Source organism: Diceros bicornis, chromosome 24 (assembly GCF_020826845.1).
Source record: "Diceros bicornis minor isolate mBicDic1 chromosome 24, mDicBic1.mat.cur, whole genome shotgun sequence".
Lineage (NCBI taxonomy): Eukaryota > Metazoa > Chordata > Mammalia > Perissodactyla > Rhinocerotidae > Diceros > Diceros bicornis.
Genome location: NC_080763.1, coordinates 23,553,005 through 23,578,387, shown reverse-complemented (window position 1 = coordinate 23,578,387; position 25,383 = coordinate 23,553,005). Strand labels below are relative to the sequence as shown.

The following is a 25,383-nucleotide window of genomic DNA, read 5'->3' as shown; positions in this document are numbered from 1 at the left end:
TAACAAAGAGGAAAAGGAGACTTAAGGCAAGTTACTAAATTATTCAAGATTAGAGAGCTAGTAAGTGGCAGAGATTGGATTCAAGCCTAAGCTTGTCTAACTCCATACTCGAAATTTCTGGAACAAAACAAAGCAGAATTGAACCACAAACACTAATACTCTCATAGATTCACCTGAGAATACCTGGGGCCACGTTTTTTAAATGCTATTTATTTAAATTATAAGAGTAATATATGCTCATTATGGAAAAATCTAGAAAATACAAAAAAGAATAAAGAAAAGAATGATCATTAATTTAGCCTTGTACCAGTTAATCCCAACCACCAACCTCGGATAACTACTGTCGGGGGAAGAGGGAGGATCTCCCTCTGCCCTTTCCCTTAAGGTTCTTCTGGCTGGCCAAATAATCAACAAGACAGGTTAGCAGGAGAAAATAATACCAAGTTTAATAACATGTATACATGGGAGAAAGCAGGGACACTGCGTTTCTCAACACAATAGCAGAAATTCTCGTCTTAAATATCATTTTCAGCCAATGACAAAGGAGGATTTTGGGGGTGGGGGAGTCAGTTACAGGAGATTACCACTAAAGCACAGTAAACAAGAGTAAGGTGATTATGCAGATTTAAGTCATCACCTTCCACATTGATAAGTCACTAGAAATGAGCTCATCCCCCTCTCTTCTCCAAACAGAGAGGGAGATACCTTTACAAATGGAGATTTCCCTTATAAATGTAAATGTTTGTCTGGCAACTCCTCGCAGGGCCATCCAGAGAATGTGGCCAGAGAGACAGAATTTCCGATAAGATGGGCTTGTTGGTGCCTTTCCTATTGTAACATCTATTTTACATTATATTACAGCCATCAGATGGAAGATCTGTTCCAGGAAGGAGCCATCATGTCAAATTCTTTAGGCAGTTAGTGGGGGAGGTCAAATGTCCTTCAGAGAAAACAATCAAGGTAAAGAGATATATTTCAGGGTGGCCAAATTTTGATCTCCCACAGTCCCGCCTTTGAAACTAAAAGTTTCACAGTCCTTTTGAAACTTAAAGAAGTTTCATAGTCCAGAAGCTGAGTTGGTAGATTGTTTCATCTCACTGAACACATTTCTTAGTCCTGAGAATAGATCAGTTCAATTAAGTTCCTTTTGGAAGGTAGGTGGTGATGCAGGTGGGCTCTCAAGGTCACGCCTATATTGTGGAAGCAAGCAATCAAGTATTTAATAGAAGCATTTCTATAAAAGAAAAACAAGGTTAATGGTTGGAGCAAGTTGTAAAGCAGTTTTTGAGTTCAGAGGACAGCCAGTGAAGAAGAATTTTAGATGTCAGCGTCAAAGCATCTTTTGCAGTTTAAAATGTCTCGGATGGTGTCGTCAGGTCATCTCAAGTTTATATCAAGTCCATCAGCTTCAGTTTGTAAGGCTTCAGGAAAAAGGGCAGGTTCAGTTTTCAGTGATTTCAAATGAAAATGATGGAAAAAATCAAAAACGTTAGTTTGGATATCTGTAGCCAGATATTTCAGGAGACTAGAAGAAATCAGGATCCAGTCCAGTCAACAGATATAAAACAAAAACCTCAAAAGACAACAAAACTAGGATCTAATATCTGCAAACTTATACTGAAATAGTTTTTACTGAAATATAATTTTTTCTCTCTAAAATCACCCTCATTTTTATTAAGATAGCAAAATTAAAACTAGTTTGCAAAATAAGTCTAGTTCCAATAGAGTTGGCTCAATTATTTACATAAGTACAGCAAGAATAGCAGTTGATCACATAGGCTCTTTTAAATCTGCTTTGCTGGAACTTTTTATAAGGAATCTCAGATTGAACTTTAAAGGTCTCTCGAGGCCAGGAAAGCCAAGCCAAGGATTTTATCGTCAGACGTTGCCTGCAATACCTACAGATTTGGGTGAATTCCTCTCTTCCGAGGTTCCCCCAAAATATTTTGAGGTTCCTTGTACCTGCCAGATAAGTGACATTCTTTACTTATCTTGGTAAGTGCTGCTTGGAACATAAAGGTACCAGGCCAATATTTCCACGTGGCTTTATTCCATAAAGTCCAATCTTCATTCCTCAAAAGCTGTATGGTTATATTGCAAATATGATGTTCCAGTCACAACCTTGGTAATAGACCCAGTGTTTCCAATTGTGTCCTGTTATAAGGAGAACAGATTCTTATTGAACTTATGCAAGTAACTATATTGCGATGAAAACAACAATATTCACTCACTAAGAGTTTCCAAATCCTGGAGGGATCAGGTAGAGAGAAAAAGATAAATATTTCAATTTTACTTACAAAAATATCATTTACTAAATTGCTGTAAGTCATAGCTATCTCGGGAGAAAAGAGAAAAAGTTTTCCTTAAATCTGAAAAAACAAAACATTAAAAATTCAGCAATACTTCAAATGAAAAATCATAAAAATTATAAGCATCCTTATCAGTTTATTCAGTCCTGTGTAATCCATTCTTGATCCCACTCTTTTTGTTAGTGGCTTTATGAAGTTATCAGTCTCTCCATCAGATTTCTATAATTTTTTTACCCAGTTCAGTTTTATGATCAGAAAGTTTGTCAGAAACCTGTATTCTAGAGTAAGTGTTAAAGTCTTTTTTATGAACTTCTCTGAAGATGAAACATATTTTGCAAAAGCATTAGTGCAAAGAAATAAGTCTGTAAACAACAAGACCTCAAAATGGCAATTGACAAGGAAATTTAGTTAATTTTGTGACATACAACACTTTAAAATAATAATAACCAGAATTATGACTGATAACCAGGACAGATCAGAATTTCAGTAATGTTATATAATTTTAAAACACCTATGTCAATAACATTTGCCCACATAATAGCACCTAAGCAGGCTTATCATCACTGTTCTGACAATGCTTTCCATTTAATTGAGCATATTGAATAAGCCTAATAAGTTTAGTATCTTTCCCCTTATAGCAAGAGAGCAAATTTCTTTGAGAAGTTCCAGGGCCCTTTGAAAATTCCCAAAGAAAAAAGTAAAAAAAAAGACTTTATTTAAGATATGAATTTTGGTGGAGCTTGTCAAAAATATAAACAGTCAAAGCAAACATAGCATTAACAGTCCAAAAGCCTTAATAGAGAGACCTCAGTCTTTTGAACGTAGGAAATTATTTTAACAGTTTTTTTTTTTTTTTCTGTCTTTTAGGTAGACTTACTCAAAGGTAAAGAAAAATCTTTTGTAACCTCTTTATCAAGTTTAAGCAAATTATCTTTTTAAGAGAAATAAGACCAAATTTTAATTTTGCACCAGCTTACTTTTGCTATTAAAATTTATTTACTTAATTAAATTCATTTCAATCTTAGCCAACTTGATCATGCATAAAACTCCTTTTCCAGAATTCCTCTTCCACAAACCTTCTATAACTTTCTTTTTACATTCAGAATTTGTCCCATGTCTTTCTTTTCCCTTCTAGTACTTGAGGACAAATTTATCTTTCTTAATCAACCAAATATTTCCATTCTTTGTACCTTTATACATCTTACTTTCCTTGTACACAGACATATTTTTCTTAATTTTCAATCACATATACTAATTAGAAATTTTAACCTTTAGAAACCTTAATTTGTAAGTAAAAACTAAGTAAACAATTGTAAACTTTCTTTTACATTAGTATCTTGTGGCTTGGAAAATTTATAAACACTTCATAACTTTTAGAAACATGTTATTTTATAGTATAATCTTTTAATAAAACACGTTTACTAATAGACCCAAAACACCTTTTAGTTTTCCTGTAATGAAAAGCCAAAAGTAGACAAATGTACATTTAGCAATCAATGTCTAATATCTTATCTTATTTGGAAATGATGATACTCAGAGAATTTTTATTATAAAACTTAGCAAAACTCTCAAGTTTTAAGTCACCAAAAAGAGTTTGGAAGCAGTAACTACCATAACACATAATTATTGTTTAAAGTTCATCCAACATTCATCTTTATCACAACTATTTAGTTACTTATTCCCAATAATTATTTAGATTGCCTACAAGACTTCATAAGACTTGAGATAAAATTAGCCATCATTTAAATTACTATTTTTGTTAACCAGTTCTGTAATAGAAATAACATCGGTTTTTTTCCTACAAAATTTCATGCAATTTTCATCACTTCTTATACCTTTAAACATAGTTATCATTAAGATTTTTATCAATAGGTCTTGGTCTTCTAACTTTGGACAAGAGAAGCATTCCCAGTCAGACATTTTAAAACATACTCAGGCAAAGTTGATGTAACCTCTTTGTATAAAATTAGCTCAAACATTCCAACCTTTATAATCTTATCAACACTTACACTTTTACATGTTCTCAATTCAATTGTAACCTGAGTCAAGGTCTTAAGACTAGTCAAATTTTTCCCTTCCTTTTTCTGGCCTTAATTCTTAGGTACCAATTAAGCAATTATGTGAGAGCTCTCAAAACATTTTTTTTTTCCCCCAATTTAGAAGTTTTTCCAATTCAAAGGATCCGTCGTCTGGCCATTGACGAGTAGGATCTTTATTTGTATATTTATTCCAATAGTGACTCGAACCAATAAGCCTTTTTAAGGAAAGACCCGGAGGTAGCTTTCCACGCTTAGACTAAATCTTCCATGGACGCAAGAGGCGTCCCTGGTGAGGGCGCAGATGATGTAGCCCCCATGATCCACAGAATTCACTCCCAAAGATATTCAGAGACAGTAAAGACCTTCGTTGCACAGGCGGTAAGGATAAAAGGGTGTCTCCGGTCTCCCACAATAGTGTGGGACGCCTCCGTCACAGACCCGCTAATCTGTGACACCGGGCGGGCGATACTGGAATGGGATTTTTCCAGCACTAACAAGCAACGAAGGTTAAGACGACAAAAGCCCTTATGGACTGGGCCCTTTTATGACAAACTCCCCTGAGAACTTGGCACAGCCGGACAAAGAGACAGTTCGGAACCCCAGTCTACTCGACTGGCCACCAAGGTGCACCCCGGTAAATGCACCTTCCGTATGGTGGAGACCAAGGAGAATATTCTCACTGGTCACAAAGCCAAGTTTTCTCAGGACACAGAACAAGACAGAAGGAAAAACCTCATCCGGTTTTTTTTTTTTTTTTTTTTTTTTTTTCTGTGCACAATGACAGCTTTAGTCACGCCTTAGGTCTCTTGGAGCCAGAATAATACCTAGAGGGGGAGGTGCCGCGGGGTTGGGGACTGTGTGCTTTTACAGAGTACCTCGTCGTTGCACGGACATTTTCTTGCAGTTGGCGGGGGACCTGTGTCATCTACCCTGTTCCGTGATCCAACTTATCCTGTCACGGGAGTCTTCTGAAAGTGGCGAGCGCCCTAATGGCTCTTAACTGCTCGACCCGCGCCCACTTAAATTTGCGGCCTTTTTGGCTTCCAAGATGCCCTTGGCAATGACCTTCGCTTCATGTGCATAATAACCCACAGCAAAGTTTGTAGACGCCAGTCTGGTGAGACCCGCAAACTCACCAGTCTGTGGGGCCAGCCCGGACAGCAGGCTTATAGGGCCTATGCCTGCGTCCTACCCTATGGTATTTCCTTCCTATGACAAAAGACACAGACAAAAGAGAAAAACAGAGACTACCTCTGGGAGGAAAAGGGATCAAGATCATAACCAAGAGTACTCTACCAAATTTAAACCAAGAGTCACTAAAAGCCCAAGAAACTAGTTTCCCAAATATTTTCTCCTGCCAATCTAAATTTAGAAAGAGAAAAAAATTCTCACCACTTCCTTCCGCCGGACTCCGCAGATAGAGATTCCGGGAGGCTGACGTGGTAAGAAGTCTTACCTTTTTGCCGGCTTTCGTCAGGCGTTCCCGTATCTCATCATCTGCAGTAGTCCAGGGAGAAGGCAGGTCTTCCAACCAGAGAAGGCAACTTACCAGCCAGTGCTTCTCCTGGCTGGCTCGCCAAAACTGTCGGGGGAAGAGGGAGGATCTCCCTCTGCCCTTTCCCTTAAGGTTCTTCTGGCTGGCCAAATAATCAACAAGACAGGTTAGCAGGAGAAAATAATACCAAGTTTAATAACATGTATACATGGGAGAAAGCAGGGACACTGCATTTCTCAACACAATAGCAGAAATTCTCGTCTTAAATATCATTTTCAGCCAATGACAAAGGAGGATTTTGGGGGTGGGGGAGTCAGTTACAGGAGATTACCACTAAAGCACAGTAAACAAGAGTAAGGTGATTATGCAGATTTAAGTCATCACCTTCCACATTGATAAGTCACTAGAAATGAGCTCATCCCCCTCTCTTCTCCAAACAGAGAGGGAGATACCTTTACAAATGGAGATTTCCCTTATAAATGTAAATGTTTGTCTGGCAACTCCTCGCAGGGCCATCCAGAGAATGTGGCCAGAGAGACAGAATTTCCGATAAGATGGGCTTGTTGGTGCCTTTCCTATTGTAACATCTATTTTACATTATATTACAGCCATCAGATGGAAGATCTGTTCCAGGAAGGAGCCATCATGTCAAATTCTTTAGGCAGTTAGTGGGGGAGGTCAAATGTCCTTCAGAGAAAACAATCAAGGTAAAGAGATATATTTCAGGGTGGCCAAATTTTGATCTCCCACACTACTATTAATTTTATGTGCATGTACATTTAATCATTGAGGTATCTGGTTGATTTTATATCTTCCTTTATCATCTGAGTGATAAGACATGGCTGTGATAAATTCGGAAACAGCATAGTAGAGGTTTTCATTTTCAGTTAGTCACCCGTCCTTAAAGGTTAACCAGCTTTCTCCTAACATCTGAAAGTTCCACCTCGCGTGGTAAAGGTTTCCTTCCTTCCTGCTGGCCTCACCTCCAGAGTCAGTTTTATAATCTGTACCTCATTCAACTGCTCTGACTGTGTCCTTCCTCCCCGGCATCCAAGCTGAGGAAGGGCTGCCTGATCGCTTCAGAAGCTGGCAGGATATCTTGGACAGAGGACTTGGTGTTCCTGGAAGGCTGAGAAGCTGTGGAGCTGGGGATGAGAGCAAGAAAGAACAGTCTGGCCAGGGACCCTCTGAATCAGCAGACTTGAAGTTTCAAGTTGTAATGTCCCACCTCCAAATTCTTATGTTTGTAGCAGATGAGGGCTTGGTTCTTTGCTGTTGAAATCCTGGAGATAGGACCTTCCTACATTTTGGCAATTTATTATCAAGCACAGATAACAGCTCGTTGAGTAAAGAAGTGAGAAATCTTATCTGGATTCTGGTTTGTGGTTGCCAAGTCCTTGAGCAAACCCCTGCTGTTGCCGAGATAAATAACCTCTTGCATTGTTCTTCCCCTCCCCCCCCATGGGGAGGTGAACAGGCAAGATAATGGACGAGAGGTTCAGTGGCGGGAAGTCATCCAGGACTATTTCCGGAGAAGTAAGAAGCCGGGCTCTGAAGTCAGGGCTGGAGGGTTTTCTGGGTGGGGGCCCCTTTGATCTTCAAGAGAGTAAACCTCATTTCCAGAGCTTCCTCTAACTGGAGATAGCCTATTGACCTTTCAGGAGTGTTCTCATGGCGTGTGGGCGAGGCCACGTGGTGCTTGCTTGGACCCAGTTGGAGGACCAGTTTAGCCAAACAACTGGCTAAAGTGATCTGCCCCCCAGAGAACTGAATAGCAATCTGTGCAGTCAAATTGACTGTACCAGTTGTATTGAAAAAAGAATATACAATGAATGGTTTTCAACTGTCCATCCCCAGTCCTTCATATCAGAGTGGCTACTCCTGCAGGATCCTCTTGACTCTTCGTGAGGCAGATGTCTGCTTCAGACTTTGAGAAACTAGGAATGAATTTGAGGTTTTTCCAATAGAAGAAGATCCTTTCACTTATTCAGGGAATGTTTCTTGGCTGCTGCGTGCCAGGCTCTGTGCTACTCGTGGGCAACACAGTCCCTTCCCCCTCGGGAGGAGCTCTGGGGCTGAGCCATTAACTGGGCTCACTAATACCAAAGCCTCAGCCCTCACTTCCTTTCTATCCATACGTTACTATTGCATGTTTTCAGTGCTCTGTGGTATGTTACCTTCTGGGTATTATGGGACTCCTTGATCCTTGAACATTGCCTGGGAGGCCCAGTGATTGCCGCCATCCAGAAGCCATTAAGAAAAAGTAATCAAAGGAACACTCACTCATCCACAGACAATGAGAAGCAGCTTCAAGAGAGGAGGCTGTAAAGGAGTTAATTGAAGAATTAATATTTCCTTTTGGAGCCTTAGCTCCTCCTCAGATGAGGGAGCCAGCTCCCGTTCATGTGTCAGCTGGTTCATGTGTCAGCTCTGCAGCAGTGGGACCACGGGGATTGGCAGTCACATCTCTGTTTCTTTCCTTTCAGTATTCAAGGAGAAGCCTAAACATCCCCCCAGCAGGGCCCAATCCCTGAGCTATGACATGGCATCCCCTGATGCTTCATCCTCCATCATCCGGCTCTTCAAAAACCTCAACTTTATGCTGCTTGTCTTCACTTATGGTAAGGTGCGGTGTGCCTAGGAGAGTGCTTGAACGAGGAATGTGAGACAAGAGGCCTGATGTATCTGTGGGTCTTACTCTTTCCAAATCCAAATTGTGTATGTAAAGTCATTGTTTAGGGTCGACCAGAAGAGCCAGCTGTGCCTCAGGGCCTTTGCGTGTTCTGTAAAGTTGACCTAGAAAATCATTCCTTCTCATGTCAGGTTGTCTGAAAATGCCCACTGATCCTTCAAGTCTCATCTCAGTGTCACTGCTGTAAGGTAGTATTAGGTGACTTTTCATCTTTCATTGTCCTGTTTCTGGTACGTCTTAACATTTACCATGTTTTTTTTAATTAGTTTTTTTTTGGTGAGGAAGATTGGCCCTGAGTTAACATCCATTGCCAATCCTCCTCTTTTTGCTGAGAGAGATTGGCCCTGAGCTAACACCTATGCCCATCTTCCTCTACTTTATATGTGAGACGCCTGCCACAGCATGGCTTGATATGCATTGCATAGGTCCACGCCCGGGATCCAAACCTGCACACCCCAGGCCGCCAAAGCAGAGCTTGGGAACTTAACCACTATGCTACGGGGCCGGCCTCAACACTCATCATTTTTAAAAAACTGTTCCCAGATCTGTCTTCCAACTAGAATGAACTCCCCAAGAGTGGGGATTCATGTCTTTTCCTCTTTATAGTTCCTCAGCGGTGGCCAGCCTGGTGTGGATACTCCAACAGGTATTGAATGAGTGAAGGAATGAATGAATGAATGAATGCATACATAAGTCTTGCCACACGAACCACTCCTCAACCAATCCTCCTTCATCTGGTAACACTGACTCCGTTTTTACCTGAATGCAAAACCACATTCCTCTTTCCTTTCATTTTCTTGGCTTTTGGTAAGATAAATTTGAATACCTAACAAACAGCAGCAACAACAACAAATCCTGGGGAGGGAGGAGAATCTCATTTCCAGAGTTGACGTGGTATTTAAAATGTCCAGTTTTCAACACAAAGTTATAAGACATGCAAAGAAACAGGAAAGCATGGCCCATACACACTTAATAGAAACTGTCCCTGAGGAAGCCCAGACAGTGGACATAACAGACAAAGACTGTAAATCAACTATTGTAAATGTGTTCAAAGAACTAAAGGAAACCATGTCTGAAGAACGAAAGAAAAGTAGAAAATGATGTCTCACGAAATGGAGACTGTCAATAAAGATGGAAATAAAAAAGAACCAAATAGAAATTCTGGAATTGAAAATACAATAACTGAAATGAAAAATTCACTAGAAGGGTCAACATCAGATTTGAGCTGGCAGAAGAAAGAATCAGTGAACTTGAAGATAGGTCGAATGAAATTATCCTGTCTGAGGAACAGAAAGAAAAAGAATGAATAAAAATGAGCAGAGCCTCAGAGACCTATGGGACACCATCAAGCATACAATGTATGCATAATGGGAGTCCCAGAAGGAGAGGAGAGAGAGAGAGGGGTGGATGTAAATCATCATTTAAGTTGAGATAGCCCCAAACTAGAAAAGCAGGTCACTTCTGAGTCTCTGGAAGCATTTGACTCTGTTGTGTATAGATAGAATTTATTAAGATTTTTCTCAAAGGCCTAGGATTATCCCAGTGAGAGAGAGTTAAACTAATCTGGATGTCGTACACATTTCAGAAAACCACAAGCCTTATTTCTATGGTAGACAATTGGACTTGGTGACAGGGCTCTTTGCCAACAAGGAAATGGTTCTTAGGCTTTATCACAGATTTGAAAACAATTTTATTGAGCCATTATTATGTGTCAGCCACCATGTTAAATGCTTTACAGGCATTATCTCTTTTAATCTTCAAAACAAACCCATGACTTAGGTCCTTAACTCTATTTCATTTTATACCAGAAGAAACAGGCTCTGATTTAGTTCCTTGCCCATAGTTGGACAGCTAGCAAGCAGTAGAGCTTGGATATAAACTTGTGTCTGTCTGATGCCAAATCCCATTTTCCTAACCACTGCGCCATTTTGCCTTTCCACGCAGACAGGGGCCTCTTGGAGACAGAGCCAGGGCTCTTTTATTAGCGCACTTGCCTGAGTGGTCTTGGGTCTACCTAGGGGAGTATGTCCTTCCTCAGAATCAGACCTCCAGACCAGTTGCCGGGGGTTTGCTTTCTTCTAAGGTGCAGGTCTAGAGTTCTAGGGTTTTGGAAGCAGGATCCACCTACATTGACCAGCCATCTTTGGGATTTGGGGATGATGGGGTCTCAGCCTTACTGTGTCTCCCTAAGGTTTACAGGCCATGTAAAGGCAGTGTTTGCTGCTCAGTCCATCTCAGGATCTCTACTTTCTTCTCCCACTGTCTTTGCTCCAAATTAAAAACAACAACAACAACAAAAAACCCTCTATAAATTGAGCTAGAGGCTTTGAAGCCCCCCAGAAATCCCCCAGCATCCCCACCCTCCCTGTAGTTTCAGGTTGGGCTTTGAAGAGGGAAATGGTTCATGCTTTTTATATTGTACCTTTGATGTTCATATTTTCCTCTGAATTATATGCACTTAAGAGCATGTAGCTGGGAATCAAGCAGATGATAGCATTTCACGGGCACCTTTGCTGGCCGTGGTGGATATCTTGGGGTAAGAGCCTTGACTGCTGGACTGGTGAGTTCAGAGTTGGCACATAAGGAATGGGAGGTCTGAGTTTTGGTGTCAGCTCTGCCAATCCCTGAGTGTACCACCACTCGTCCTGTGCCCATCCTTTGTCTCTCTAATTACCCCTCTCAGAAAATAGTAGTAACATTTGCTTCTCATTGGAGTGCTCTGAAGGGAAATGAACACTTTTAAAGCAGTTGTGAATAAAGACACTGCATGCATCCACCTTGCTGTTGCGTTGGTAAACTTGCCGATTTCCTACATTCTCTCGTTGGTCTGAACTAGATTTCACCAAGTAAGGAGTCACTCTCGTGCAGCTGCTGGGACATCCAGACTGTATTTTTAGTGGTTTCTCCAAGCTGCAGAGTCAGCTGCCCGAACTGAGGTGCAGTGATACAGTGAAGGCTTTGGAGGAATTCCAGGGTCTGCCTGTGGCTGGCTGTTCCCTATAGGGTTCTGAGGGTAGATTTGAGAGAGAAAATAAGGGCCATCTGGCTAAATTTGAATTTCAGATAAACAACAAATTCTTTTTAGTATAAATATGTCCCATGCAACATTGGGCATATTTATACTAAACATTTGTTTATCTGAAATTCAAATTTATCCGGATATGCTGTTTGTTTTTGTTTTTTCCTAAATCTGGTAGCCCAACATAGAGAGGAGGAGGTGCAGAGGTTGGGTTTGTGCATGATGTTGCTGAAATATCACAGGAATAAGAAACTGCCTCCTCCTCTAGTAAAATACCCTCCTTCCTCCAAGTTTGGCAATGCAGGCAGATGCAGGGCTGGAGCCAGATTCTCCTCAGGTCTACCAAAATCTGGGTAGGGCAGGGCTGGTGATGTGTATGAGCAGTGGGGTGGGGTGAAGGAAAGAACCTTTCTTTGGCTACCTTCTCCTTATGTCTCTAGGACTTGCTTTCACATGGCCTCCAAGTATCTTTTCATCAATGGTGTAACAACGGCCATGTTAAAAAGAATCATTGAAAAGGCTCCTCTTCTCTCCTCTTCTAGAGAATGTCCTCAAAGGGAATACTTTTCCATGTTATTCCCCAGCCTTGCCTCCAGCTATGCTTCTGAATAATCTGCTAGTGTTGGCATCTGAAGTCAGAGCCTCAAGTGTGTCCTGGGGATACCTTTCCTGGGGGCACTCAGGGGCTTTACCACTGCCCCACCCACATGGGCCTAGGGAGGGGGCTTTGTGCCCCTTCTAAGATCCTGGCTTCAGAATGGGTATAAAAATCCTCCGGATTCCCTGGAGCTTTGCTGAGGTCAGGTTGGCCCCTTGAAACAAGGGTTTACTACAAGTTCAGGAAGGACAGAAGGGAAGTGAACACCGAGTAGCCAGAACCCAGGGATAGGATCTGGGATCAGTGCTTCCCGAGCTCCCTGAGGACAGAATGCCCTGGGGTGCTTGGTTGAATGTGTGCATAGGTTTCCCTGCCTCTCTTCTGGAAATTCAAATTCAGAAAGTCTGGGTTGGGGCCTAGGAATCTGCTTTTAACAAGCATTCCAGGTGATTCTGGTGGGCAGCAGGGTTGAGAACTTCTAAAGTAGGTGTGTTATGGGTCATTCTCATGGTCTTGAAGCCCCTTCCCATCCCAGCGGCCTCCATATCAACCCCAGCTCCTGGGGACCTGGTTCTGGATTCCCAAGGCCATTTATTCCTAAACGCCAGCAAGTTTAAGAAATGCCCAGGGTTTTTTGTTGTTATTGTTTTCAAAATGCAGATTCCTAGCCCTGTTCCAGGAGAATCGGATTTAGTAGGTCCATGGTGGAGCCCAGGAATCCGCATTTTTAAACTCTAAGGATTTCTAATGCCAGTGGTCTCTGGACCACAGTTTGAAAAAACTGGTCCTGGCGAAGGAGGGAAGCTCAGTGATGGCACATCCTTTCTGCCTTCCTAAAGCCCGTCTCCTCAGTGACCAGGTGACTGATACTAGGATGACCTGGCCTTTTGGGGAGGGGTCATTTTCTCACAGGAGTACGGCCTTGACCTGGCAGGCTTACCTTGCTGGGGACAGTCATACCCGAGTATAACACAGTAACCTGTCTTCCTGTGAGAGGGACTCACACACCGGGCAGAGCACGCATTCATCCCTGCTCTACAGTGTGGACACCGACCCCTTGATTTGGGCAGTGGAGTGGTTTGTGCTGTTGAACCATGTCTGGTGGCCTGGGATGGCTATTGGTAAATCACACTAATCTAGCTGAGCCAGTGGGTCTGAAACTTGAGCACGAGCAGAATTACCTGGAGGGCCTGTCTCAGTGGGGATTGCCAGCCCCACTGCCAGAGTTTCTGCAGCAGTAGGTCTGGGGCGGGGTTAAGAATGTCTGCATCTCTCACAAGCTCCCGGGTGTGCTGATGTGGGGCTGATTTCCCTAAACCCTCCAGCCCCGTGAAGCTGCTCCCTCAGTAGTGCAGGTCAGCCAGCTGAGGACTGCTTCCCTCTGCCTTTTTCAGCGTCACGAAAGTGCTGGTGTTGGGGGTGGGGTTTTTTGCTCCAGTTCTCCCTCCGCTTCCTGAGGATTCTGTCCTCCTTGTTCATCCCAGCCGGGCCCCCAGCTGAGAGCAGTCATCCCCCCTGAAGCTGAGCTTGACTTGGAGCCTCCTCTTGCCCCTTGTATTGTGAGGCCCAGAGGCTGAGGGAGGTGTGAGGAGCAGGAAGAGGGCTGATTCCATCCTTCTCCCTGCCCCCGCTCCTCCCCACCCCCCTTTTCAGGAACGCGTCTCCTTGTGGGACCTCTTGACTCAGGAATGGAATTTCCAAGTGGCTGGGTGTGTGGTATGAAGGTTAGTCAGGTATGGTTGTTGGGTCAGAAGTTGCTGAGAGCCTCCGAGTCCTCATGACCATCAGCTTGTAGCAACATTTGGTGACACTTCTGGGTTTGCCAACCCACTGTGGCCCTGTGCCAGTCAGGAGGCGGCTTTGAGCCCACCCTTGTTGCATCCCTGAGGCGACCTGCCAGAAGAGGCTGAGACGTGAAATTGTCATCCCCTGAGCTGGGGAAATCCTGAGAATCAGTTTTGTGAGGATATAAAGTAGAGTGATTAAGATCGAGGACTCTGGAGCCATGCGGTCTGGGGTTCAAATCCAGCCCTGCCTCTTACTACCTGTGGGATTGTGGGAATGGCAAACAAAACTTCCTCTCCCATTTTTCTGAGAATCTGGCCTTCACTGAACTTTGTATCTCGTTCCTCTGGAAACCTGATAAGGGGGTAAGTCAACTGCATTTCGGCAACGTTGCTTATGATAAAAATGACCTCTTGGGATAAGATGACTGCAGCTGGACTGGGAGGCCTTTTCCTATCTGGTAGGAAGCCATTCTTGGTGCTTCTCTGAGTACGGTGACTCTTTCCAGTGGCCTGTCCTTTATGGGGACCCTGGAAGCTATGGCTATGGGGTCGTTACAAACAATAGTAGCTCCTGTGAGGTGTTAAACCAGGGTTGCCATATCTCCCTTTCCCTCCACCTGAGCCATCACATTGAGGGCCAAAGAGAACAGCTTCTGGATGGCTCCATGGACTGGGGTTCTATGGACTGGTTCCATTGAAGAGCAACTCCTGGGGCTGCCCTGCCTGTGAGCTGTCTTATACCTTTCTAAGTGGACCTAATGTCAAGTGTGCCGGTGGTAGTCTTGTGAACCTTAAAATTAGTTAAAGTTAAAAAGACCCCTGGTGGCCATTACATAATGGTCTGTGTATTTGTTTTTAAACCCTGTGTGCATTTTTCTCATCTATAAAATGGGGACGATAATATTACCTGCCATCTAGGGTTGTTATGAGGATTGTAAGGTGCTTAGAACAGTGTCTAGTGCATAAGTCTGCGCAGCTGCCACCACCACCACCACCACCATCACCACCGCCATCATCATCATCATCATCATCATCGTTACTGTTATTATGAAGGGAGGGCAGGAGGCACTGTCTCCTTTGGGTCAGTTCCAGTCTGATCTTAGTTACTAGCTCACTGTATGGCTTTGGACAAATGGCCTCATTCTCTAAGGACACAGATTCTTACAGTATATTCTAGGTGCCCCATGTATTTATTCAATGAGTCGATGAATTAGGAGAGTCAACTAAATGCTCTTTAGGGTCCTTTCTGGTTTCAAATATAATATTTTGTGTGACATTGAATCGGAGAAGAAAGTTGAAAGAGGGATGGGGAAAGAGGTGAGAAACCACCTGTGGAGGGAGTGGTGTTAGAGGTCAGAGGTCTGGAGCAGTCTAGAGAGGGGAAAGTTCATCCAGAGGAAGTGGAAGGTGTCCAGTGGTTCTACTGACCCTGTAGGTCTAGCCAACACTTAAGAGGAATATAGACAGTTTCTGACCTAGGAGTAATACTTTCTAGAGCCTGTGTTTCCAGGGCAGAGTTAAAGGGATCAGGGGGCAATGGTGTGTGGCCAAGAAAAGGTTCGAATGGTTACTTTGGGTTGTTTTGGAGTATTTCTTTGAGAAACACTGCAGAGTGGCATCATACACCCTCGATTTTTCTTCTCTGAGGACACCACTCACCGTGGCAACGAGGATGAGGATTTCTAACCTCCCTAACTGCGAGGGGAGAACTTAGCTCTGGCCCCAGCGGAAGGCTGACCCTAATGCTGTGTTTCTCCCTCCCTCCTTCAGGTCTGAATGCTGGTGCTTTTTATGCCTTGTCCACTCTGCTGAATCGCATGGTGATCTTGCACTACCCGGTAAGGGAGTTCCCTAAGCATGCTGGACCCAGAGAGAATGCGATTTCTGAGTCTGTCTTGGTGGGAGCTGGGGCAGCAGTTACTTCTTGGTTCTCCCTAGCTCTGGGTAGCATGGTACGGTGGTATGCTTACGGGATTTGAAGGGAGATGGCCCTGGGTTTCAGCCCCAGCTCTGGTGGTACTAACCTGTGTGACAAGCGAGTTAGCCTCTTTGAGCTCTCATTCTCTTTTCTGCAAAAGGAACATAATCATAATGAAAGATTACTTGTAGGATTAGAAAGTAAATAATATCGTGTGTGTATATATACATTCATATCCATTATATGTATGTAAAGCACAGAGCCTGGTGCCTGGCAACACAGTAGGTAAACATATATACATATGGAATCACATATGGAATATTTAATTTGTAAAACATGTGCAAGGTTTAATTTTGAATCTTAGTTGCTCAACTGAAAGCATTTTTAAATGTTTCCAGAATCAGTGAGGGCTGGATACTGGGAGTGGGATTCTGAGTGTCCTGGAGTCAGGAATCCCACGTCTAGCCCTCTTTTGAAAGGACGAGGGGCCCTTGGGAGGTGGTGGGTCACTGTGGCTGAGTGTTCCAGTTCTGGAGTTTGACAGGTCTCAGTTCACATCCTAGCTCTGCACTTAATAAATGCCTCATGACCTTGGGCGGATAGGTTAATCTCACTGTGCCTCAGTTTCTTCATCTGTAAATTGGGGAATGTTGATTCCCAACCTTATGGTGGGGAATTATGAGAATTAAATAAGATGATGACGTAAAGTCCTCGCCATGGTGTCTGGCTCATAATAAGTGCTCAAAAATATGTAACTATTATCTGCGTATTCCTTTGGCACTGATAGCTCAAAGAAACCTAAGTATGGAAGGTTTGGATACACGTATTTCAGTTTCCCCCTCTGTGAAATGGGAATAATGATAAATAAAAGGGTTGCTGTAAGGATTAAATTTCTTAAAAAATCTACCTAAAAGTGGTTCCAAGGACAGAATTCTGTTCTCCCCAGCATCCAGTGTCATGCTCACACTCCAGGGTTATATTATGTTGGGAGGAGCACTGTTCTAGGATTCTCTGCCCACTGGTAGCTTCCTACAGGCCATCTTCCCTGGTACTTTCTGAGAATTGGCTCTAATGGAGCCTGAATTACTTGCCTTTGCCCCTTTGCCTTGTGGTGACTGTGCCCTGCCCGGTGTCTTGTCCCCTCGCCGAGTGACCGTCAGGGCTGTGGTTTCCCAGGGGGAAGAAGTGAATGCTGGAAGAATCGGCCTGACCATCATCATTGCGGGAATGCTCGGGGCTGTGATCACAGGCATCTGGCTGGATAGGACCAAGACCTACAAGTAAGTGACTTCCTGCTGGACTGAGAACTGGGGACCAGTGTTTTGAAATGACACATTCATTAGCAATACGACTCCAAAGATTTGCGTGCGGCAGCTGGGGGCCTGAGTGGTCACCTAGGCAGTTGAAATTTATCTTCTCCTAGCCTCAGTTTCCCCATTTATAAAATGAGGGAAAGAGTACCCACCCCATTGGGATCTTGGGAAGATTGGAGATGGAGGACATGAAGTACAATATCTTCTCCAATCCCACCCCCCAAGCATCTGGGGAAGGTGCGGATGAGGGAGAAATGAAAATGAACCTGGAAAAATGTCAGCAGTTGGGAAGTTTGTGGAAGGTCCAAGGACCAGAGATGAGGAGGTGATTCCACTGCCCTGTTCCCATGACTCCCTCTTGGACCCTGTGGGTTAACAAGGTGCTCTGTGCTTCCTCTGGGCTGCAGTATTGTCTTGCAATTGCTTACACCTCATTGGTGTAATTGGTAAATATTGGGAGGTGCTTTGGGCCTGAATGTCCAGTGAGTTTCTAAGAGGCACTAAGATTTTAGCATATGCCAGGCTAATCCAGGATGCTTGTTCTAAACACACATTCCTGGGCCCCACCCTCAGGATGCCAATTCAGTAGGAGAATCTGCATTTGTAAAAAGCAACCCAGATGGCTCAATTCTGTAGTGAGCCTTGGAGAAAAGGCTCTGGAGAACAGAGGCCCAACTTCCTTCCCTTCTTGTTGTGTCTTTCCAGTGCTCTGCATGCATTGGGTGCTCAATTAATGCTGGCCCACAGGGCAGCTGCCAGGGTTGTCCTGCGCTGGGGCATGGCGGTACTCTGGGCCACACTGTCAAGGCCTCCAAAGTTCCCAGGGTCTGGAGGCGACAGACAGTAGCAGAGCTGTTCTCTCCACACAAACCCGCTTCTGTGAGGCTCTGGGCAGACCAGGTCTCACTCTGGCCGCCCTAGTCCAAGGCCATTGAGGCCATCCCTGGGGCTGTGGCCGCCTGGCTGAGCACGACGAGGAGCCTGGCTCGGCTTAATTACTGCTGGTGGAGCTTGGCTGCCGTCTCGTCTCTGCCACCTGTCAATTGCTTGCTTCAGCCAGACACGAGAGCAGTGAGGACTGGCCACCCCCACACCAGTGGACAGCAGTGTCCCTTTTTCCAGGGCTTGCCCTGTGGCAGGAGAAGGGAGGGATTGGAATGTCGGCTGGGCTGGGACGTGGGCAGCCAGATGACTCAGATGAACTAGAAAATAGAAGGAAAGGGCTGGGGAGGACACTTCAGAACCTGTCGTCACCAGTTCCTTGTGTCACTTGATGTCTCAGTCCTGCAGTCAACTGGAGACATTCTTCTGTCTGCACTGCTACCCAGGCAGAGAAAGGAGGAGAGAGCTCTGTGATCTGGTCATTTCGGCGGTAGTTCCCCCCTCCTTAAGGCTCCCAGATTTGTTCCCTTTGGTTTGGAGGCTGGAAATTGGGTGGTCAGGTTGCTTGATCTCAGGCTAGGACTACTGACGGTTTTTCTAGATGGGTCAGTGGTTTGAGATGAAGCTGTGCTTAAATAAATATGGCAAAGATGAGCTTGTGGATCAGCGAGAGAGCCTGGTGTCCATGAAGCTGCATTCTGCGGGTTGGGGGGGGAGACTTGGATAGGGAGCAGGATGGGAGATGGGGAAGCTCATGTACCCTCAGCAGCTGCTCTGAGCACCAGGTGGGACGGGCTTTCTTCAGAGGCTCTGGCCTTAAGCTTTTCCAAAGATGCAACCACATGGTATATTAGTATTCCTGTGTGCAGTGGTAGAAAGAGTGCTGGATTCAAATCCCAGCTCTGGGTTCAAATCCCAGCTCTGCATTTACTAAGCGGGTGACTTTGGACAAATAACTGGTCTGAGCCTCAGTTTCCTCATTCGTAAAATTAGGGGTAGCCATGCATTTCTTGCAGGGCTTTTGTGAGGGTTGAGGGAAATCATAAATGCCTGTAAAATGCTTGACAGAATGCCTGGCACCCAATAAGTGCAGTATCAGTTGGACATAACCGTAGTCTACGTCTCCTGGCGCCCCCACCGTGTTTCTGGCCTCAGGAGAGGAGTGAAGCCTGTAAGCTTTCATCCTCTGAGTCCTGATGTTTGGGCAGGAGGGCGGAGGGCTGTGTGGAGCCCGGGCCCTGCAGTGAGTAGGGCAGGGAGAGGAATGCAGGTCCAGCTGCAGGAGTCGGGGTTGCAGCAGAGTCCTGCCTGGGCCGCACGGGAGGAGATGTGTGTGGAGGGGACTAGCAGGGTGAGCCGGAAACAGAAACCAGCACGTTGCTGATGGTCCTTCTGAGGGGACAGAGAAAGGGAAGTGTCACAGGGAGAGGGCAGAGGGTTCTCACTTTGGCTTTGGAATCAAGCACTTAGTTCAGGGCGGGAGAATGTTCTCTTAGTTCCACTGTCTGGAGCAGAGTGGCTCAGATTCTGCAGGAAAAGCTGGGCTGGACCTGTGCACGTGGCAACAGGAAGAACTTAGAGACCAGAGAGAGAACCGAAAAGGCACACTGCCCAGCACTGTCGTGGGGCTTGGGGCAAAGCAGACAAGCAGAATTGGATGGCCTCTGGGGGAGTTCTGCACGCCACTGCCGCCTGACCAGAGCTGATGTTGTCCTGTTTGGTTTTTTGGTGCGGGATGAGGAAAGGAAAGGGCCGGACCTTATTGCTTGTGGGTAGAACGTGACAAGTCAAGCTGCAGCTCGATGTTTTTGAGAGGCTTCTGCAGGAGGAGAATGCACGTGCAGCAAGACAGCTTCGTACTTCCTGGTCTCACCCTTTGTAGCAGTGACCACGATGTAATTCGGTAGTTATTTGTGTGATCATTGGTTCGGTGTCCATCAACCTCATGGACAGAAAGTTCCGTGAGAGCAGATGTCCCAGCACACAGCAGAGGGGCTTGACACACAGCAGGTGCCCCACAGATACTTGTAGAATGATTGAACGAATGAATGGATGGATGGATGGATGATCCTGTTAAAGTCGGAAGTGTGTTACTCAACTTCTCTGCCTCTGCTTGTAGGGAGACAACCCTCGTGGTCTATATATGACCCTGGTGGGCATGGTGGTGTACACATTGACCTTGAACCTGGGACACCTGTGGGTAGTGTTCATCACCGCTGGCACAATGGGGTAAGTTTCACCTATAACCTGTTTAACTGGGAAGCACCATCCCATGGCTTCTAGAGCTGCCGCCATCCTAGGAAGCTATATTGATCCCTCTGCTGCCTTCTCACTGAGCTCTAGAGATGCATGTGGACATGGTGCCCAGAGGTCTTGTTTTGTTTTTTTTTTTTAAGATTTTATTTATTTATTTTTTCCCTCCAAAGCCCCAGTAGATAGTTGTATGTCATAGCTGCACGTCCTTCCAGTTGCTGTATGTGGGACGCGGCCTCAGCATGGCCGGAGAAGTGGTGCGTCCGTGCACGCCTGGGATCCGAACCCAGGCCGCCAGCAGCGGAGCGCGCGCACTTAACCGCTAAGCCACGGGGCCGGCCCCCAGAGATCTTGTTTACTTGCAGCACTTCAAAAGGCGAGCTGGGGCCCCCAGGCCCATCCATGCTGTTGGGATGAAGGATCGCCTTCACACACCTCTGGGAGGCTAGGAAATATTTTTTAGCTCTGCCTGGGACAACACGGGGTCACAGAAAGTACACAGGGCCGAGAGTCAGAAAGTCTGGGTCCTGGTCTCAGCTCTGTTGCTATCTATTAGACCACAGGCCCATCACTTAACCACTCTGAGAGTCAGTTTCCTCATCTGTAAATCAAGATGAGTGGCCTGCCTCGTCAAGTTGTTAGAAGGATTGAGAGAGATAATAGATGTGAAAGCAGCAAGAAGTGTGGTGTAGATGTAAAAAATGAGAATTGTAATTTTCTAGACCTGTTGTTTTAGAAAGCATAGGAAACAGTACCCTTCCCATGGGAATCTCTGATCAGGCACACCTCCCAATTATTTTCCTGTAGGCACTACATGAGTGTGTGTGTGTGTGAGAGAGAGAGATTCAGAGACAGAGACAGAGACAGGGACAGACAGACACACTCAGTCCTTCTCAGCTGGCAACTCTCCGGAGGGAGGGAAATAAGGAGGACTCAGAGCTCTTCCTTTCAGGTCCCCAAGAGCCATGGAGATGCTGTTCAATATCCGGGAACTTCCCCCTCCCAGCACAGGGCCTGTGTACCCAGGACACAGAATTTCTTAGCTGAGGTCTGAACACTCCAGGCAACCGCACCCCTTCTGTAAATGCTCACTCTGTGTGTAATTGGTGGCTGGACAGAGAAGAAGCAGGGACCCCCGAGGGCCTCCTGAACAGAAAGCCTCCATATGAACCTCTTCCTGGCCTGTAGGGGTCTGTCTTTCCTTGGTATGGCCATTGAGGCGATGCCCCGATCCATTCAAGGGCCTGGCATGTCTTGATGGGGAGAAACAAACAGGAAAGTTCTAAGGGAGGAGGTGGGCTCCCCATCCTTCTTGTTCTGGAAGTTCTCCATCACCTCGTTTCTGTGATCTGGCCTTTAGCTTATGACTGGCTATATCCCGCTGGGATTTGAGTTTGCTGTGGAGCTCACATACCCAGAACCAGAAGCCATGTCATCTGGCTTCCTCAACGTGTCTCCCCAGGTAAGGCTCTCATTTAGTGGCCCCAAAGCAGTGGCTCTTGCTTCCCTGCCCGGCCTGGCTGGCACAGGCATTGCATTGTGGTAGCTCAGCTCCCCCTTGGGCTAGTTGGCTGAGTGCTTATTTCCACTCTTCTTTGTGCCTTTCCAGGTATTTGGGATCATTTTCACCATCTCCCAGGGCCAGATTATCGAGAACTATGGACCCATGCCCGGGAACATCTTTCTGTGTGTGTTCCTCACCCTTGGAGTAGTCCTCACTGGTGAGTTGGAGCCTCGGGACAAGATGGCGCTCAGGCTGCCCATGGGCTTAGGTTCTTGGCAATTTGGGACCCCAGGGTCGTTGTTTTTTTTTTTTTATAATTTTATTTTTCCCCCAAAGCCCCAGTAGATAGTTGTATGTCATAGTTGCACATCCTTCTAGTGCTGTATGTGGGATGCGGCCTCAGCATGGCCGGAGAAGCGGTGCGTCGCTGCGCGCCCAGGATCCGAACCCTGGCCGCCAGCAGCGGAGCGTGAGCACTTAACCGCTAAGCCACCGGGCCAGCCCCCAGGGTCTTGAATGAGCATACAGATTGGGGGCACACATGCAGCGGGAACGGCTTATTTGGAAATCTGTTCGGGAGGCAGTAGCATGTTTTGGTGGGATGAGCATGGGCTTTGGTGCCAAAAGACCCTCGTTTGAATCCCAGACTGTGACTCTGACCTCCATAGCTGTTTGATCTTGGCCAAGTGAACCAACTTCTGGGAGCCTCACTTTCCTCATCTGTAAAATGGGGATCGTTGTGAGGATTAGAGCAGTGTGTGCAAACTCCACGGCAAATATAAGTGATCTATAAACGAAGGCCAGTGTCATCATTGGCTTCTGCCTGTCAGGGACAGCAGTGATCCCCAAGCTTTATCAAGTTGGCTGATGGTACCCCCAGCTCCCTGGGATATCTGAAGTAGCTCCGGGATACCTGTGACCATAAGGATAATGAGGCCTCCCTCTCTTGGATGAACTTGACCATTGGTCGGCTTCATAACTCTGTGTCTCTGTTGCTTTTCCTTCTTGATCCCTCGACCTCAGCATTCATTAAGGCAGATCTCCAGAGGCAGAAAGCAAATAAGGAAACCCCTGAGAATGTGAGTATGGGGGAGCTTGCTGGGCAGAGTTCTGGGTTCTGGGCATTGGCTGAGGATGTGGCAGCAGGGGTGGGGGTGGGGGGAGCTCCCAGAGTGGACTGGTTTTGTGGTGGCTGTGAAACCAACACAACTCACAAACATGGTGCCCAGAGAGTCTCCTCAGTGGGTGTTTCAGCACTGCTTTTCTGCTGCTCTTTCCCGGTCTCTTCTCCCACTTCCTGCCCTTCTCCTGGCCTCCCTGCTCTGGTCCCCAGAGCACATCACTGTTGTCACAGTCTGCTGAGTAGTGTCCACCCCTGATCCTGACACAAGTCCTGAGGCCCTGGCTCTGCTGGTTTCAGCCTGGGGCCTGCTGGAGAGGAAAGGTGGGAGCCAGGCTCGACCATTCTGTCCTGGTGGTGATGGCCCTAAGGCAGTGGCTCTCCTGGCATGTGACAACCCCTTAGGCAGTGGGATGGAGACGGAGGACTGGAGCCAGTGGAGCCAGTAGGGCTTTAAAAGGACAGTTCAGGAAGCAGGACCTGATGGTGGTAGAAGGGGACAGGACCAGGAGTATGATCTAGAACAGAAAAGTGTTTCCCATCTGCTCCAACCAGGTGGGAACTATTTTAACCAAAATGTTAAGTATCAAATCTGAGCTATATGAAAAGAATATCAAATCTTAGAAGGAGTAAAAGTGGAATATTTCTTAAAAAATAAACAAAACACCTAAAACCTATTACAGAGGTAATACATGTTCTTTGTAGGAAAACTGAAAAAGACAGAAAAGTGTACAAAATTTAAAAATACCCTGTAATAGCATCATCTAGAGATGAGATGCTGTGTTTTTCCATGTACTTATACTCATCTATATCCACATATAATATATATCCATGGATATATATATATATTTTTTTTACACAAAAATGGAATCTTCTGTTTCTTGGTGTGAACACTGTATCAGATCATTAGTCTTTTACAACATACTTTTAATGAATGCACCATGTTTAATGAGTGCACATGTATAAACCATGATTTGTTTGACAGTTTTCCTGTCCATGGACATTAAGATTGTTTCCAGTTGTTGTTATAAACAATATTGTGGTTAATGTCCTGGAAGCTGAATTTTTGTGCATGTTCCTTTTTTTGTGAGGAAGATCAGCCCTGAGCTAACATCTGGCAATCCTCCTCTTTTTTCTGAGGAAGACTGGCCCTGAGCTAACATCCATGCCTGTCTTCCTCCACGTTACGTGGGACGCCGCCACAGCATGGGGGTCGGTGCGCGCCCGGGATCCGAACTGGTGAACCCCGGGCCGACACAGCGGAGGGCGCGCACTTAACCACTGCGCCACCAGGCCGGCCCCTGTGCATGTTCTTAAGCACAGTATTTCCTTGAGAAATGGATCAGCGGTCAAGCACATTTTTAAGGCCCTGTTATATTGCCAAACTGTTCTCTAGAAAAGTACCATCGATACTACCAATTTATATGCTATAGCAGTGTATGAGTGCCAACACTGAGTATTTATCATTTTGAAAAATCTTTGCCAGTTTTCTAGGGCAAAAAACGGTATGTGAGGGACTGGCCGCGTGGTGTACTGGTTAAGTTCAGCATGCTCCGCTTTGGCAACCAGGGTTCACAGGTGCAGATGCCGGTGTGGACCTACACCACTCCTCAGGCATGCTGTAGCCGCGACCCACATAAAAAGTAGAGGAAGACTGGCGACAGATGTTAGTTCAGGGCGAATCTTCCTCTGCAAAAAAATTTAAAAAATAAAATAAAATAATTTTATCTGAAAGAGGTATATTTAGCATTTTAAGGATACATGTTGGCAGACAGATGATGATCTTTAGTTCTTTACCATTTGCCTTCTGATATCGGGCTCTCGAGTTGGCAGGCAGCAGTGGGCAGCATGTGGCGGGAGGGGCCTAGGACAGGAAATTTAGTGGGGAGACAGGGAACACCTTGGAGCAGAAACACTGTTCTCTAGCCAGGGTGAGGTCAAGGCGTTTCCACTGTGGGGACGGGCGCTCCCCTGTGCCATGTACAAGGAAACATAATGATCTGCAACACTTTGGTGACTATATAGTGGGCCTGGGATAAGATGCCTGAAATAAAACGGGATAGATTTCTTGTGAAAAGGTTTCAATTTGGAATGTGACATATTGTGTCAAGTGATATGGGATTTTGCTGTTTACTTTACTTATTTTTTATTTTTTTTATAATTTTATTTATTTATTTTTCCCCCCAAAGCCCCAGTAGACAGTTGTATGTCATAGCTGCACATCCTTCTAGTTGCTGTATGTGGGACGCGGCCCCGGCATGGCTGGAGAAGCGGTGCGTCGGTGCGCACCCGGGATCCGAACCCAGGCCGCCAGCAGCGGAGCGCACGCACTTAACCGCTAAGCCACGGGGCCGGCCCTGCTGTGTTTACTTTAGAATCTGTGTTTATGTTGGCAGATATAGTCAAACAAGAAGAATATAAAGGTCACCTACAGTCCTTGCACCCCGAGACAAC

At 45.5% G+C, this 25,383-nt stretch overlaps 1 protein-coding gene across 1 annotated transcript in view; it reads left to right on the top strand.

Moving 5' to 3' along the window:
• LOC131420959 (heme transporter FLVCR2-like) overlaps positions 1-25,383 on the top strand; it is a 46,546-nt gene that overhangs the window by 19,010 nt on the left and 2,153 nt on the right. The window contains 8 exon segments of the mRNA XM_058567417.1: positions 8,330-8,464; positions 15,710-15,777; positions 17,034-17,137; positions 20,172-20,191; positions 20,194-20,285; positions 21,666-21,767; positions 21,915-22,026; positions 22,833-22,888. Of these exon segments, the coding sequence (XP_058423400.1) occupies positions 8,330-8,464; positions 15,710-15,777; positions 17,034-17,137; positions 20,172-20,191; positions 20,194-20,285; positions 21,666-21,767; positions 21,915-22,026; positions 22,833-22,888 (689 nt within the window).